Here is a 17,408-nt window from a genome sequence, read left to right as displayed (position 1 = left end):
TCCCGATAAAAATTTTATTTTTAAACAGTCCCCAGATTTACATTTTTTTCGGGGAAATATAAACATGTTTGAATTCGGATAATATTTCGGATATCCATACCTATTGATATCCCTACTCCTTATTCCACTTTTCAATATACAAAAAATACGTAAGAAACACGGTGAACCATTTACCGTGTTTAGACACGGTGAATGATTCACCGTGTTCAACTTAATACCTTGGCCCCTGCCCTGCCCACGTGGCGCTGACGTGGCCCTTGCGTGGCAGGGACAGGGCCATATTTGCAATTTTAATTTTAATAGGACTATTTTTAAAATAAAAATTGCTCAGGGGACTATTTGCAAAAAAATTCCAATATAAAGCAATTAGGTTTTGAATTTGACATTTCGAGTATCAACTATTAAGTTCTTATCCAATTATACTAGATACGGTCTATACCTTATGACAATATTGGTCTTCAATATGGTAGATTTCAATTAGTTTGGACTTGTTAGACCTGTATTTGCTTATGCTTTCAAATGCGATCTTAATTTTTTATTTTTATCTACCGTATTAGAAATTTGTAACTTATACTGATACAAGATTATTTGCTATGATACTAGGGCTAATTAAGCCTAAGGTTGGTTTTGTACGCTGAGAGAGAATCGAGCCACTTTGGAGTTTTTTTTTGTACATACGCAAATCTCGCAGTTTTGGATGTAATTGAAGCGTGCGTCTTTCGAGAGATATCTTCTTTGTATTCTGCTTTCGATATTAATAAAAGACTTTGCTCCATATTCGTCCGTGGATGTAGGCCGATGACCGAGCTACGTAAATTTCAGTGTGTTCTTTTTTTTCCCTATATTAGTTTTTTTTTTTTTTTAGATCTATTTTTCACCGTTTCAACTTAACATACCATGGGGCAATATTTATTTGAGAGAAAAGTAGCGAGCTATCCAACAGCAATTTTCAAAATCATTATATAGCATTGGATCAAGGGCTTTTTTGCATTTAGCCCCTCTCAAAACAAAATTTTTTTACAAATCACCCTAACAAATTTATATTTACACATATGGCTCTCTCCTTGTCATGTGAATATCATATTTATATTTTTAAGTTGAATACGGTAAATAAATCATCGTATTCATATCCAAACTCTAGTCACTCATTTTTTACTTNGCCAGTAATTTGATTAGTTGAAAGATAACACATCACTAATGTGACTTTTTTCTTGTGTTGAGGGGTGCGTGGTTCACGGATGACGTGGTAGACGAGGTCCAGCGAAAAGAGCAAATGGGGATCGTGTGATATTACCTTCAACGATGGTGAGATGACACGGCTTCAGTGAGGCGATCTCGACCGTCTCCTTCAGACTCGCTCCGCGTACCTGCTCCGTACATGCACACCCCTACTATCACCAACTCGAATCTCAAAGCAAATAGTGACCGTCGGATCATCAGGCCTTTACCTCGTGGGCCAGCGAGTAGTTGGTGAGGTGGCACGTCTCCACGTGTACGGCGAGGAGCTTCCGCACGTCCAAGATCCTGTCCGTCGATATCCCCTGCATCAAAAAAGGGCGCACGGCGTTCACACGTCGACCTTATCGTGCGCCGGAGGCGCACCATGCTAACATACGCACTCTAAATTATGTGTTAAAACAATAATAATAATAATAATAATAATAATAATAATAAGAACTGCAATATATATTATAAATTATTACCTTAAGCGTGAGCTGTGCGTAATCCGGAGTCTCAACTGTAACGTCGAGAACGGTGGGCAAAACTGCAATTTAAATTAAATTTCAATTTAAATTTATGGTATCCATTTAGAGAAAATGTTTCATATTATACGTACAGATTTTGAATAGTTTAATAATACCTGAAAATGTATGAACATCTCTCAAACAAAATCTATTCTGAAACAGCGTCTCAACTTTGCTAAATTTTGTTTACTGAGTAATAATTAAAACTACTATGCATGATAGAATATTTTTGATGAATTTAATGAAAAGTTAAAAGAGGATATGAATAAAAGACTAAGTTGAAGGACTCTCCATACTTTTTTTTTTTTTTTTACACCAATAGATAATGTAAGAGATGTGTGGAGAGAGATTAGAATTGAGGTCGGAAGAGAGGAGTAAAATAAAAAAAAAAAACCAAAAAAGAAGAAGAAGAGAGATTGTTACCTTTCTCTTCTTTTTTCTTCTTCTCACCCTTGGGCTTGTGAGGCTTGGCTTTTCCAGCTTTAGGAGCCATCAAGCATGAGCTTTATAAGCAAACAATGCTCTCTCTCTCTCTCTCTCTCTCTCTCTCTTCTTTTGGAGTAAAGAAGCTAGTTTACAAAAGAGCACTTCTAGGGCCTCACATCTAATCCTTCTTTACATAACTAAGGGCAAGAGGGTTGGATATAGCTAGCTCGTAGGGAAAAGCTTATATATTTGGGACACAAGGAATGAACTAGAATGAAATGGGTAGGAGAGAATGAGTAGGTGAAGGAAAGGTGTAGGGTATAGAAGAGATGAGAGGAGTGTGGATAGGAGATAAGGTTCTATTCATAGTCTACTTCTTAAGCCATGTATAGAGATAGATAGAGAGAGATACAAGGAGTTTTAAGGAGAGAGAGAGAGAGAGAGAGAGAGAGAGAGAGAGAGAGAGAGAGAGAGGGAGGGAGGGGAGAGGTTTTAAGGGGGGGTGATGAGGGGGAATTGGAGCCTCTCATTTTAAGGGGGAGAGAGACCACCTCCCCCTCATCATCTTATTGAGCCAAAAAAATAACCTCTCCCTATCAAATCCATACATTTCTCTAGCTCTATCTGTCTCTCTTATGCCCCTCCACTAATCTTCTCAAATCCCATATCTCCTTTTGACTGCATGGGGGCCAAGCTGTTCTCTTTGGAGTCTTCTATCTCTTATCCAAGGTAAGTGACTGTTTGAGTACTCCACATTGTCGAATTGCATGTGTGTGTGTATGTATGCTCCTGCAGGTTAAAACAACTTTTTTAAAGAAATATAGCAAGTTATTCGGTAGGTTTTTTTTAAAAAAAAATATATAAACTCAGCTACAAATATAAAGCAATTAGGTTTTGAATTTAATATTTCGAGTATCAACTATTAAGTTCTTATCCAATCATACTAGATACGGTCTATATCTTATGACAATATTGGTCTTCAATATGGTAGATTTCAATGAGTTTGGACTTTTTAGACCTGTATTTGCTTATGCTTTCAAATGCGATCTTAATTTTTTTTTTTATCTACCGTATTAGAAATTTGTAACTTATACTGATACAAGATTATTTGCTATGATACTAGGGCTAATTAAGCCTAAGGTTGGTTTTGTACGGTGAGAGAGAATCGAGCCAGTTTGGAGTTTTTTTTTTTGTACATACGCAAATCTCGCAGTTTTGGATGTAATTGAAGCGTGTGTCTTTCGAGAGATATCATCTTTGTATTCTGCTTTCGACATTAATAAAGGTCTTTACTCTATTTCTGTCCGTGGATGTTGGCCAATGACCGAGCTATGTAAATTTCAGTGTGTTCTTATTTTTTTTTCCCTATATTAGTTTTTTATTTAAGATCTATTTTTTACAGTTTCGATTTAACATACCATGAGGCAATATTTATTTGAGAGAAAAGTAGCGAGCTATCCAACAGCAATTTTCGAAATCATTATATAGCATTGGATATATCAAGAGATTTTTTTGCATTTAACCCCTCTCAAAACAAATTCTTTTTACAAATCGCCCTAACAAATTTATATTTACACATATGGCTGGCTCTCTCCTTGTCGTGCGAGTGTCATTTATATTTTTAAGTTGAATACGATAAATGAATCACCGTATTCATATCCAAACTCTAGTCTCCCCTTTTTTACTCAAGGACAAAAAAAAAACAAAGAAAACACGTTGATCCAATCACCATGCTTAAATACGGTGATTGAATCACCGTGTTCAACTTAAAAATTCCAAATAAACACTCACGTGGCAAAGAGAGAGCTATTTATGCAAATATAAATTTGTGAGGGTCATTTGTACATTTTTTTAAGAGGCTAAATGCAAAAAAAAAGCCCTTTGATCAAAATAATAATAATAATAATAATTTTAATATTGTTTTTATACAATATAGGCCTTGGAGCTTCAGTGATCTACTGATCCACTCCGGCCCAATATGGCTTTTGTGTTTCAACTTTCAACGGGTTAGCGGGCTCTTGCGATCCATCCGACCCGAAGTGGAGTTAGCGGGAAATTCAAATTACAAATCCAAGCAGGAGCCAGAGCTGGGCACGCCAGAGACTTTGGAGGGACAGAGATGGGGGAGCGGTGGCCGCGGCAGCAGCAGCAGCAGCAGCAGCAGCACCCGGCGGTGAACGACGTGACGGCGGTGCTGAGCAAAGCCAGCCGCGACCTCGGCGTCGTCCGGCGCCACCTCGAACTCGAATTCCGCCGCTCCTACCCTGAGCATGTGGCTGCTCTGATCTATTCCCATCACCTCATCTCTCTACGACCCTACATCCGTTCCTGAATCTCGGATTGCCCGTCAATTCTGCAGGTGAATCCGTGCGAGGTCGTTGCCCGGATCAAGACGATCCAGGAGGAGCTGGTCTTGCTCAAGGAGCTCTGCCGCGAGCTCCTCGCGGAGAAACAGGTATTCCAGAGAGATTGCAGTTACATGCAATGAGAAAGTATAATGAAAAAAATACTCTGTTTGTTTTCATATATAATATTTATTAGATTTGCTTTGAGATTTGGTTATCGACTTTGATTTTAGGCTCTTGATTCGTAAATTTAGAAATGAATTAATAAAGGAAAAAATAGATGTCTGGGTAGCGGAAGACTCGGGCCGATAGGGGTGCGGAGGAGGAGTCCCGCGGTACGGATCGGATTCGATGATGAAGAAACTCGTTAAGAAATTTTCTTCTTCTCTTTTACCCTAGACGCGATACAGTGTATTGTAATCTTTAAAAAAATATTGTACAAAATCTCTTTTTCTCCACCTGTGATTTTTTTTTTCCTTGCAAAGGGTTTTCTACGTAAATTCTTGTGTTCTATTTTATTTTATTATTTCTGTGATTTGTTTATTTTGCAACCGTCTTTTGTCATTTTTGTTTGTGCGCTTGTCGTAACAATATTTTTAGAAACTTGCGCTCTAACTTTATTTTACTTACGAGCGTTAGATGAACTTAATACTAAACGCGGTCGCAGAAAATAAGTGAATTTTTTTTTATCTGCGTAGGGGGTAAAATGATAATTTTATCTGACGGTCGGGCAGTAAAGTGCAGTATATAATAGAAGTTCAGAAAAAGAGATGAGCTTTGTGTTTTGGATGACAGGATCTGATCGACAAAGCTAGGACAAGTTTGGTTTCGCAGAGGAGTTCGCTNAAAACCATCCCCACCGTTAGATCGAGCGACAAGCGCTCGGTCGAGCACAAGCCGAGCTTTACTCAAGCTCTAGCCGAGCGAGCAAATCATTTGCTCGGCTTGTGCTCGACTTAAAAAGTCGAGCAAATTATTTGCTCGGCTTGTGCTAGACCCCAGTCGAGCGAGCACAAGCCGAACTATTGTCGAGCTTATCGTCGAGCTTATGTATATAAAACCAAACTAGGACTTGGAGCTTTAGTGATCTACTGATCCACTCCGGCCCAATATGGCTTTTCTGTTTGAACTTTCAACGGGTTAGCGGGCTTTTACGATCCACCCGACCCGAAGTCGAGTTAGCGGGAAATTCAAATTACAAATCCAAGCACGAGCCAGAGCTGGGCGCGCCAGAGGCTTTGGAGGGACAGAGATGGGGGAGCGGTGGCCGCGGCAGCAGCAGCAGCACCCGGCGGTGAGTAAAGCCAGCCGCGACCTCTGCGTCGTCCGGCGCCACCTCGAACTCGAATTCCGCCGCTCCTACCCTGAGCATGTGGCTCCTCTGATCTATTCCCTTCATCTCATCTCTCTACGACCCTACATCCGTTCCTGAATCTCGGATTGCCCGTCAATTCTGCAGGTGAATCCGTGCGAGGTCGTTGCCCGGATCAAGACGATCCAGGAGGAGCTGGTCTCGCTCAAGGAGCTCTGCCGCGAGCTCCTCGCGGAGAAACAGGTATTCAAGAGAGATTGCAGTTACATGCAATGAGAAAGTATAATGAAAAAAATACTCTGTTTGTTTTTATATATAATATTTATTAGATTTGCTTCGAGATTTGGTTATCGACTTTGATTTTAGGCTCTTGATTCGTAAATTTAGAAATGAATTAATGTCTGGGTAGTGGAAGACTCGGGCTGATAGGGGTGCGAAGGAGGAATCCCACGGTACGGATCGGATTCGATAATGAAGAAACTAGTTAAGAAATTTTCTTCTTCTCTTTTACCCTAGACGCGATACAGTGTATTGTAATCTTTAAAAAAATATTGTACAAAATCTCTTTTTCTCCACCTGTGATTTTTTTTTTTCCTTGCAAAGGATTTTCTACGTAAATTCTTGTGTTCTATTTTATTTTATTATTTCTGTGATTTGTTTATTTTGCAATCGTCTTTTGTCATTTTTGTTTGTGCGCTTGTCGTAACAATATTTTTAGAAACTTGCGCTCTAACTTTATTTTACTTACGAGCGTTAGATGAACTTAATACTAAACGCGGTCACAGAAAATAAGTGAATTTTTTTTTATCTGCGTAGGGCAGTAAAGTGCAGTATATAATAAAAGTTCAGAAAAAGAGATGAGCTTTGTGTTTTGGATGACAGGATCTGATCGACAAAGCTAGGACAAGTTTGGTTTCGCAGAGGAGTTCGCTGCAACGGCTGCTCGCGTCGTCTGGCCTGCCGCTTATGAGTGAATCCGACGAAACCGCATATGCAAATCTTAATCAGGTGACACTCCCTTTGTTGCCACTTCATTTTTACTGCTTAAATCAGGAGTTCAACAAAATAATAGCTATAAAAAATGATTTGCAATTTTACAATTCAATATTGTATTTAAGAAATTTCTGATTTATGTAAACTTGTGCTTTTTACGCACTTTTCTTAGCTTAAAGGGGTCAGCAGTCTGCCATATAGCGAGAAGTTAGATTGGGCCGAGTCACGTTCGAAGTGGCGTGAGGCTGTTCGGGCCAAGTCACAATTGAGATCCGTACGCGTTGCGTCTGTACACTTTAAGTGAACTCGAGCTTTTAGGATTGATAGTTAGTGCCGATGATCCAACACTTAGAAGCAGCGCGCTGTGAATACTATTAGAAAGACAAAGGTGTTTTGAGCTTTAAACAGTACAGAAGGTAGCCTGAAAAGTAATTCGCAACTCACGCGTCCTGTCCGGGAATGCTGTCTTGCCGCCTTTTCTGAGATTGATCTACCGCTGAAAATGCTGAGAGTGTGAGGAGGGTCTTAGAACATCTGATGCATTTCTACTCCCACGTTTCGCCGTGATCACTATTTATTCTACTTCGAAAAATCACTGTTAGGAATTGAAAATCCATCACTGGTGATCTTTATATAAGCTTTCGTCAGACGCAGCAGATTCACGTTCTTGTGTTACTTTACATTAGCCATTGAGAAAGAGAATCTACTCCACGAACTTGTTTGGTTAATCAGAAGTTTTCTGATACTGTCGGAACGCAAAAAAAAAAAAAAAAAAATCTTATCCACATTTACATACTCTAGGTGCCGTTTTGATGCAATTTTGTAGGTTATTTTTGTGATTAGCAATGCAAATTCTGGGAACAAAATTGTATTTTGATACAAGTGATACATGATTGAGGAGGCTGACGAACTAATTAAACATTTTAGGTTTCAACACCGCCTTACATTATTACTGTTTGTAGGAAATTGCAGCTAAAATCTCCTAACTATTGATAAATGAGATATTATTCTGAGTAGTGATTTGCATGTCTGCAGATTATCGATGAGTGGACTGCTCAAGTGAGGGCAAAGAAAGGCAAGAACGCGATCATTTGCTTGTACGAAAGTATTGCTAAGAGTAAACAAAAATACTTCTTTTTTTATATATATGTTTTAAATTTTTCAGGGGACGAGGACGATGCTGCTGAGGATATCAATAAGATGCTGTTCTCGGCAATAGTTCAGAACAACTGAAATTCTGAAAGAAGCAGCAGAGGAGATGGAGCCTAACAAAGTGTGATCTCTGTTGTTTCTGAATCTTGCTGCACATGTTGCCTGCATCTGTAGCCTGGACCCTGGCAACTGCTTGAACTTTCCATAGTTTAGTTGTGTCTCTTTCTTTTGTCGGTACGCCTAATTGTGTGGAAAATTCAATTTTATGATAAAAGTTCCAGCAGTGTAAGTTTACAAACAGTGTGGGTTGATTTCGCATAGGTTGTTAGAGTGCTAATCAACTGATTGAAAAGTTTAATCATCAACCTTTTGAATTGTCGCAATTTCAGTCCTTTCTGGTAAATTTCTTTGTTGAAATGGTGTAAATTATCAATCAGGATGTAAAATTTTCATTCAAATAATTGGATGGGTAAGTATAACCCATAAACCCTCATTTAACATCTCTATGTTAACTGTTAAATTTGACATACAATATATAAAAGATTTATGTATAAAATGATCATAATAGAAGTTTTATTTTATATATCTTTGTGTGTGTATGTGGAGGCATCAAATAGTTTCTTATAAAAACTTTTATTAATGAATAAATGTTTTGTTTTATGCATGAATATTTTGCTTGGTATATCTTTTTTGATTTACTTAAAAAACTTATATGTTTGATAGACAAGAAGTATAATCAAAATACATAGAATTGAATAATACATTTAGCCTTCAAGTTATTTTTTAAAAATAAGATTAGATTAATCTATAGATAAAATATACTACCCTATCAAATTATGAACATTAATATTTTTTAATAGTAAAACTCAAATTCCTTTTTTATAATTACACTAGAAATTTCTCATATTTCCAGGTAGGACCTAAAAGTTTCGTTTCTATCCAGAAAAAAGTTTGCATGTGACTTTCGCTGATATATTAAATTAGGTAAAAAATTTGCCCGAATTGTGCTTCATTTTGTGTTCATTGCCAACCTTGCAAAATTTTGATTTTATAATCTAATTTTTTCAATTTATTTGATTTGAATCATCAACAATATTTTGACTTGAAAATTTGAATATATAATTTTTCTTTACAAGTTATTTAGCATATTTCATACAATTCTCACAATTATAAATTTATTAAAATAAATAATTAGTTTTTTTTTTTTGAGAGAGAGAAAGGTAGCCTGCTTCGTTTATTTCATTTAAAAATAAACTTAGCTGAAAATGTGAATTAATTAGGATTCGAACTTAGGTCTCGAGTACCACCACCAAACCCTTTTACCACTTGCGCTAGAGACGATAAATATAATTAGCTTAAATTTTAAAGTAAAAATATCGTCGACCTACTCAAATTAAATAAACTGAAAGGATGGAGAGTGGAATTCAAATTTTGAAAGATTAGATATCCAATTTAAAATAGTTCAGACAAATTCTGTATGCTCTTATTGTTAAATTACAAAATAATAATAATAATAATAATAATACCAAATAAGGGCCTCAAAATTGAACTCCGAACATACAATAGATATTCAGGGGCCAGAGTTGCAATTTATCCTATTATTTACCACACCCTTCACTATGGTCGGCGCCGGCGCCGGCGCCGACGAACCTCGGCTCCCGCGCCCGAAGAGGCGGAGGCGGAGGCGAAAGCGGGGCGGCTGAAGACGACGACGACGACGACGAGGCCGCGGAGGAGAAGATCGTGGGGGAGGTGGAGGAGGCGAAACCCTAACGCGGAGAGGAATCCAGCGACGGCCAAGTATTGGCGCGGACGATACCGGCTCTTCTCGCGGTACGACGCGGGGATAAGGATGGACGAGGAGGGCTGGTTCTCCGTCACCCCCGAGCCCATCGCCGCCGCCGCCCACGCCGCCCGCGCCCCGCCCCTCGCCGTCGTCGTCGACGCCTTCGCCGGCGTCGGCGGCAACGCCATCCAGTTCGCCGCTAGGTGCGTATTTCATTTTGTTTAGTTTTCAGAAATGAACTCGGCTAGAAATGTGAAGCAACTGAGCGTCAAGTTTGAGACGTCGAGTATCGACCATCAAGTTCTTAGCCAACTATGCTCAGTTAATCGTTGATTATCGCAGTTTTTCTGTGCTGAAAAGTTATTAAAGTCAACGATTTAAGTGCCCGTTGGTGCCGTGCCGATAATATATCGACACGATAAGATCCCCGTGTTGATAACACAGCTCACGACTGTTTTTTTTGGAAATTAGTAAGTAGATATCTCAATAAAGTTCAAAAGATTTGATGAAGGTATACAAGAAGCAATTAGAATATATTGATGCTAAAAAAAGTATTTATTGTCATTGTGTGTCTGCACACACTGTACCGTACTGTGCCAGTATGTTCTTGGCTAGATTCCGTGCCACGGAACTTAAATCATTAATTAAAGTCATTAAATTTAATGAAATTGCTGTTGAATTTTATAAAATTCTTAATTTAGTTTACGAAAATAAAGATGAGGGAGGCATTTCAAAATGGCCTATAGTTGAGGGTGTCTTAATACACATTTACCTAAATATAAGATATTAAATTATTATGTTAAGCGTTCGTTATGTCATATCAGAGTCAACTATAAACCCCTTTAGTTCAGACTATTCAGTGAGTTTGTAATTTCAATCCCCATGGAGCATGTTTGATGAGTTAGGCGCGCATCTCTTACCTCACTTGTTAATTCCGTATGCCTTTTATATCCACGATGCGTGTGGGAATGTGCTAGCATATTCTGGTTCACTTCCTATAAATTAGTATTTTAGGTAACATGTTATCAGAGCACGTGGAGGCTTTGAATTTAAGTCTTTCCAGGCTTATAGTCTCTTTAGTTTCCTCTCTTTGTTCAAAAAAAAAAAGTTCTAGTCGTGAGTGGGAGCATATTTATAAAATGTTAAAACAAAATTATCTAGCATCTTAGTGATAATGTATTGTTTCACAATCTCGAAACCGGTTTCTTGAGATAGGGGCTGTTATGTGGTTGCTGTAGAAATCGATCCTCGGAAAGTCAAGTATGCTCGCCATAATGCAAAGATATATGGGGTGGAGGATCGTATCGATTTCGTTATTGGCGACTTCTTTCGGCTTGCCCCATCCTTGAAAGTATGATCTGAAAACTGATTCATCTTTCTATGCAACTGTAATACATTTTAGATAATCTACAATGAAATACTACAGTGAAATTTAGACTTTGGAAGTGCAGGTATCTAATCGACAACATAAGTAAACTATGAAGTTGGTGATAGTTTTGTTTTCATGGGAAGCTAATTGTCCCTCTTCAATCAGGGTGATGTCGTGTTCCTTTCGCCGCCATGGGGAGGTCCATCCTATAGAGAAATTCAAAATTTCACTCTTGATATGCTGAAGCCGAAAGATGGGTATGCCAATTTTTTTTTTTCCTTGGTTCCACCATTTTCTCCTCCTCGGTTCTTTGAAAACTTACTGTAACACACTAACCCTTACCTCCATAGAAAAATTCCAATTGAGAGAAAGTCGTAGGCTTATACTGATGGATTCTGCATGGAATATTGTCTTGCATTTTACTTGGAATATTAATATGCCTACAAAAGTTTTTTTTTTTTTTTTTTGTTTGACTGTTCAACTGTGATGTTTTCTGCACTTGGAGGGTCAAAGAATTACAGAAACCATCCAAACTTGCAAACTTGCTTAAAAGGGGCATCTTGATCAACAAAATGTTTATTTGTGCAGGTTTTCGGTATTCCAAGCTGCTCAGAAAATAACACCAAATGTCATCATGTTCTTGCCGCGCAATGTGGATATAAACCAAGTGGAGGAACTTTCTTGGTTATCGTCCCCTCCCTTAAGTTTTGAGGTACTCCTAAAGTTTTCTCAATTGAATTATTTTTGCATCATAGACTTCGATTGCTGTTACTTACTAATGGTTGTCATAACTGCATGGTTGGGAATTTGATATCAAATCACTTTTAATATAATTTTCATTTACTAGATCGATTTTAGTAGGTGCAGATGTGCAGTAGCTTTCTGACAATTTCATCTGCTAGATCGAAGAAAACCATGTACAGAATCATGTGAAAGGGATTACTGCCTACTTTGGCGATATTGCATCTCAATCATCTGGATTATCAAATGAGTTCTCGTACATCCTCATGAGGTAAAGTGTTACGAGGGATGAACTTCAGGTGTAATTTGTTTATATCAAATCCTGAGGACATAACTAAACAGGCTCAAAATACAAGGACTAAATTCTGGTTAATTTAATTCATTAATCTTGTTTCAATTTACAAGCAGCAAGGCCAGTTTTTAGTTTGAAGAATATATTTATCTTTGCTTTGGCTGAATCGTAACTTTACCTTTCTGTAGATCACTTCAGAACTAAGATAAGGGGAGTAGAAGACCTTACAGAAGGTAAGTTCTAGTGCATTCTGTGTGGACTAAATTTTTGAAGACGTAGAATGCAAATGTATAGAAGCAGCATAGGGAGTTGCTTCTTTATTTTGACCTGTGTAATTTATTTTGTGAAGAAATGGAAAACTACATGAAGGTTGGTCTGTCCATTTAACAAATGTAGCCCTTTTTTTAGGAGTATTACGAGTCATTGACAATGCGCTATATTCTCGATTACGATGTATTTCTACTTACGGACAAGCTGAATACAAGTGACTGTTTAGGAATAGGTTATGGATCATCCTCCGAAGTAATTTGGAGAGAAACTGTTGCAGGAGTTTTATAGCTTGTTACCCAATACAGATGACTATTTTGGACTCTGTTTTTGCGGATCAGAATTTGAAGTAGTCCATGTATTATTGCAATATTGCGAACTAGTTCCTAAATTTTTTTTGCTTAAACACCTTGGACCTTGGACTCTGTCACATATTGCAACTCGGTCCCTGACTGTAAAAGAAAATTTGAATTTGAAAATATATGACCTTTTCCTTGAGGTTACTGTTTCAACACTGTTTTGCTCGTGAGCAATGGAACCACAGTATATACAAAAGTTTAGGGACTTCAAGTGTTTAAGTGAGAAGGACTAGACTACAATGACAGTACATACAAAAGTCTAAAAGGAGTTAAAGTGTTTAAGTGAAAAGGACTAGGTTAGAACATCAGAATAGTATGGAGACTATTTCTGGAGTTTGAGGTTCGTTTGTTAAAACGTTGACCCATTTCAAGCCCAATTTGCACCATGAGGGTGTTATTCAAGTAACCCATTACGTTCGTATATGCTGATAACAAACATCACGATATGTCGAATTATTAATTAACCTATTATGCTTGTCAGTGCTGATAACGAACATTACAACATGTCCACAAATGAAAGAAAAAGATAGTTCATAGGATATATATATATATATATATATATATATATATATCTTTTATTCAAGATATTAATCATCCATTACAACTTGTTGTTGAAAATATTACTTCTAAAACGATCTAGGAGACCTAGGAGGTGGAGGGGGCGCCACTCTCCACTCCTCTTGAATCTTTGGTGGCGAGGGCGGGGGCGGATATACCTTCCTCTCCTCTTGAAGCTTTGGTGGCGGGGGCGGGGGCGGGGGCGGATATACCTTCCTCTCCTCTTGAATCTTTGGTGGCGGTGGTGGCGGTAGCTTCTTCTTCGCCAGTTGAAACGTTGGAACGGTGTAACCTGAAACAGAAGTGATGATAATATCATTAGTTATGCCAATTTTTTTGTAAGAATGGCGGCAAAACTAAGAATGTTATGAAAATATACAAATAGATTTTTTCTCATGTCGGGATGGAACACCAGGAATAAACTGGGCTTAACTCTGAAGGGCAATGTTCTTGCACATAGTCCAGATATTAGAGTACAACATTTGCTAGGGTTTGGTAGGGGGGTTTCTGTCAACAAATTAAGTTTTTCCGATAAGTTCACTAATCTAATGTGTTTTTTTTTTCCCCGATGACCGCAGGGACAATTTGGAATTGCAAGCTTTCACGATAGTTTCACAATTCCATGCTACCGAGAAGTTACGATCATGTTTTGGTGGGATACTGAAAGATAAGCATTTTTACTCTTATCCCCACTCTGTCCTCTAATCAAATACTATGTATGGCATATAATGTTATTTGATAAAGTGTTGTCTGTACGGTGTTATCGTGAGAAGCACGATAATAGTAAACCACTAGCAGTTCTTTCCTGAGCTGAGTCGAAAGTATTAAATGGAACTTTTGCTTTTGAAGCTCAGAATCTTAATTTCTGCTTTCTGCTACAGCAGAAGCTCCAGCTCCACACTCTTTTATTCACCAAATGCTCAGCTCTAAAGAGGCCAGATCGATTACTCGACTTACTTCCACACTTGGTTCCGCTCGGAAGAGGCCGCTCGCACTTCTCAGCGACGTTGGCGAGTTTCTCCATATCGATGAACCTCTCGACGATCGGAGGGAGGTATTGACAGATACAGGGCAAGTCTGCCTTCTGAACTTCGCTGCAGCACTCCTCCGACGGATCTTCCTCCTCTCCATCCTCCTTTAGATCTTCCTCCTCTCCATCCTTCTTTACGTACTCCTTGCATCGTCGGTACAGCTTGATTAAGTCGCCGCAGCATATTATCCTGGTCAGAGCTTTTACGTCGTTGTCGAGTTCAGCTGCGGCTTGGTGACTAGAAAGTAAGCAGGCCATGACAAATGTTGCCAAGGCCAGGAGCAAAAACTGAATCTTGATGTTCACCATCTTCTCTTCTTAGGCCTTTCTAGTACTCTTCTTCCAAGTACTTACTACTGCTTTTGCATTGTGATGTGAATGGGAAATGAGCCTCATTATCTATTTATAGGGTGATATATGTTGGTGAGTTATGGGGAATCATCCAAGAAGTAATTATAGCTAAGATTTGGGTTTATTAAATGATGTGTGTTAAAGAAAATGAGAAATAAATGCCAGTAGGAGAAAGAGACAAAGAAATTGATATGAGGAGCTGTTTCTTATTGGCCAAAATGAGATTTGGTGGCATTGAATACTAAGCGTGTGTATTACGGCCTGACCGGCTAACAATAATTACTCAGTGGATTCAAATCATCGACCTAAAATGTTTAAGCCTAATTATTATTATTAAAGTGCAGTCTCGTATATTTCTTTTCCACACTCTTTTCTTTTCGATGTAGGATTATTGGGGTGTTATAGAATCTAGCAGGTATGTGGTGTCCGTTACGCTTCGGATTTGAGGCGGGACAGTGTTTGTGTCTCTTATTTATCAATATCATTTATCTTTTGTAATTTCGTAGGCAGGGCTATTGATAGCATTAAATTCTTGATGCCATATAGACATATTTTGATCATCAATACTATTTCGTAATTTTCTAACTTTTATTTATTTTGGCCTAATTTAGAATTGCAGTGCTAAAAATATTCATTTTTTTATTATTCCTTAAAGACTCAAAAAAAAAAAAAAAAAGTGCCTCCAATCCTTCTTCCAAGCATGTTTTAGATGTTAGAATGTAAAATTCATGCCTAATTTTGAATAAATAAATTAATGGGCGCAGATGTAGATATGTAGAATAGATAAAAAAAAATAAAAAAAACTTCTACAAAGACAAGACGGTTGTAGCTCACAATCCGTCCGTCAAATCGAAAAAGTGTACCAAATAAGATGACAATCCGTCCGTCAAATCGAAAAAGTATACCAAATAAGATGTTCAAGAATTCTAACGGAATTTTAACGGACGGTAAGACTTACTTCCGCATTTAGTTCCGCTCTGAATTGGGTGTCCACAGTCACTGGCAACAATTGACACCTTTCTCATGCTAACATACTGCTCCAGTCGCGCTGGGATCTCACGGCAGATGCAGTACAAATCAACTCTCTCGATCGCCTGACAACACCGCGGCGACGGGGGCGGCACGAGCCTAATCCTGTTGGCTTTTATATATCTTTTGCAGTACCGATAGAGCTGGCGAAAATGCCCGTTGCAGATAAGGTTGTATCGCGCTACGTTCCGACGATCGTTACGAACTTCCGCCGCGACAAGATGACCGGAAAGTGATACGGCCATGACAAACATTGCCACCATGCCCAGGAACTCAATCTTGACCTTGTCCATTTTTCTTCCTTTTTTTTTTTTTTTTCCCTTACAATTCTTGTGTATGCATTTATAGGACTTCATTTTGGTTCTCTTTTAAAATCCCATACCAAAATTAATTTGGTCGGTTCGGTTTGGTTTTTTCGGTTTGGATATATAACTTCTTAAATTTAAAATGTGTTCAACTATTAAAATTAGGAAAAACTTTAAATACCCCTTGTGGTTTCACTCCCTCTCACTTTAGTAACATGTGGTTTAAAGTGTATGAAGTTAGTACCCTGTGGTTTAAAGCGTATCAAGTTAGTCCCATGTGGTTTCGCACTTTTTCACTTTAGTATCTGTAGTTTAATATTTCATTAAGAAAAAAATAAAAACACAGGGTACTAACTTGATACAAAAATAAAATCATAAGGTACTAACTTGATACAAAAATAAAATCACAGAGTACTAACTTAATACACAGGGTACTAAAGTGAGAAAGTATAAAACCACAGGGTACTAACTTGATACACTTTAAACCACATGGTACTAAAATGAAAAAGTGCGAAACCATGCGTTTTTTGAAGTTTTCCCATAAAAATATTTAAATACATACATATATTTATTTTTCCACAAATGAGTTGTCAATTCTCTAATTATTTAACCAAAATTGAAAAAATAAATAAATTATTTAAAATTGGTTGTTTCGATTAGGTTTTTTTTCATGCTTTTGTGGTTTTGACTTTTATGATTGATCAATTGAACCAAATTAATTATATGTAAAATCAAGCCGAACCGTTGGAATGAATTGGAATTCGATTTAGTTAATCGGGTTTAAACCGCATGATGCTCACCTCTATCCGAGAAGCATTTACGTTTATTTATCTTCATTAAAAGAAGTAGATTAAAAGGATAAAGCTTTTGTAATATTTAGTAGTGATTTTTTTGGGTAGTAATAAATAGTTGGAGATAAAAAATGAGGTGTATATATATATATATATATATATATATATATATATGGAGAGAGAGAGAGTTGAGCTACTACACTTTTAAAAGCATATGAGCTCGACGTTCTTGTAATTTTTTTTAGCTTTATACCTGTCACGTCCTGATTCCACAGCAGAAGCCCACGAGAACGTCAATAGACCCGTCGAGCAGAAGCCCACGAGAACGTCAATAGACCCGTCGAACGGACAGAACTTTTTCTGTCCGAACGAAGCACCAATATAATCGAACAGGGCAAAATAATCCAAAAGGTCGAGCGGAAATGTTTCCACAGCTCGTGCCAGCAACGGCACCAAAGAGATCACAATATCACCTCAAGATTTGTATGGCACTAATAAATAGGACTTAATGTGACACGTTAATAATATTGCACGGATCTTAAAGCAATCCAATAGCT

General features: G+C 37.9%; 4 protein-coding genes across 4 annotated transcripts; 2 read left to right on the top strand and 2 right to left on the bottom strand.

Annotated features, from left to right (window-relative positions):
• On the top strand, nucleotides 4,178-8,451 carry LOC109712195. The gene is made up of 5 exons (XM_020235626.1): nucleotides 4,178-4,443; nucleotides 4,531-4,626; nucleotides 6,711-6,836; nucleotides 7,857-7,896; nucleotides 7,987-8,451. The coding sequence occupies exons 1-5, from the start codon at nucleotides 4,291-4,293 to the stop codon at nucleotides 8,052-8,054; spliced, it is 483 nt and encodes a 160-aa protein (XP_020091215.1). The 5' UTR covers nucleotides 4,178-4,290; the 3' UTR covers nucleotides 8,055-8,451.
• On the top strand, nucleotides 9,537-15,077 carry LOC109712071 (trimethylguanosine synthase-like). The gene is made up of 8 exons (XM_020235498.1): nucleotides 9,537-9,657; nucleotides 9,735-9,962; nucleotides 10,975-11,110; nucleotides 11,294-11,385; nucleotides 11,717-11,840; nucleotides 12,031-12,140; nucleotides 12,350-12,394; nucleotides 13,924-15,077. Exons 1-7 carry the CDS (start codon nucleotides 9,593-9,595, stop codon nucleotides 12,363-12,365), a joined length of 771 nt encoding a protein of 256 aa, XP_020091087.1. The 5' UTR covers nucleotides 9,537-9,592; the 3' UTR covers nucleotides 12,366-12,394; nucleotides 13,924-15,077.
• Nucleotides 13,414-16,050, bottom strand: LOC109711596 (formin-like protein 20). The gene is made up of 2 exons (XM_020234734.1): nucleotides 15,685-16,050; nucleotides 13,414-13,637 (listed from the first exon to the last, which is right to left on the bottom strand). Exons 1-2 carry the CDS (start codon nucleotides 16,046-16,048, stop codon nucleotides 13,414-13,416), a joined length of 588 nt encoding a protein of 195 aa, XP_020090323.1. The 5' UTR covers nucleotides 16,049-16,050.
• On the bottom strand, nucleotides 14,196-14,684 carry LOC109711324. The gene has a single exon (XM_020234315.1). The coding sequence runs from the start codon at nucleotides 14,682-14,684 to the stop codon at nucleotides 14,196-14,198; it is 489 nt and encodes a 162-aa protein (XP_020089904.1).

The sequence above is a fragment of the Ananas comosus genome, linkage group 6 (assembly GCF_001540865.1).
Source record: "Ananas comosus cultivar F153 linkage group 6, ASM154086v1, whole genome shotgun sequence".
Lineage (NCBI taxonomy): Eukaryota > Viridiplantae > Streptophyta > Magnoliopsida > Poales > Bromeliaceae > Ananas > Ananas comosus.
The sequence above is the reverse complement of the archived record's forward strand: the minus strand, read 5'-3'. Positions and strand labels throughout refer to the sequence as shown.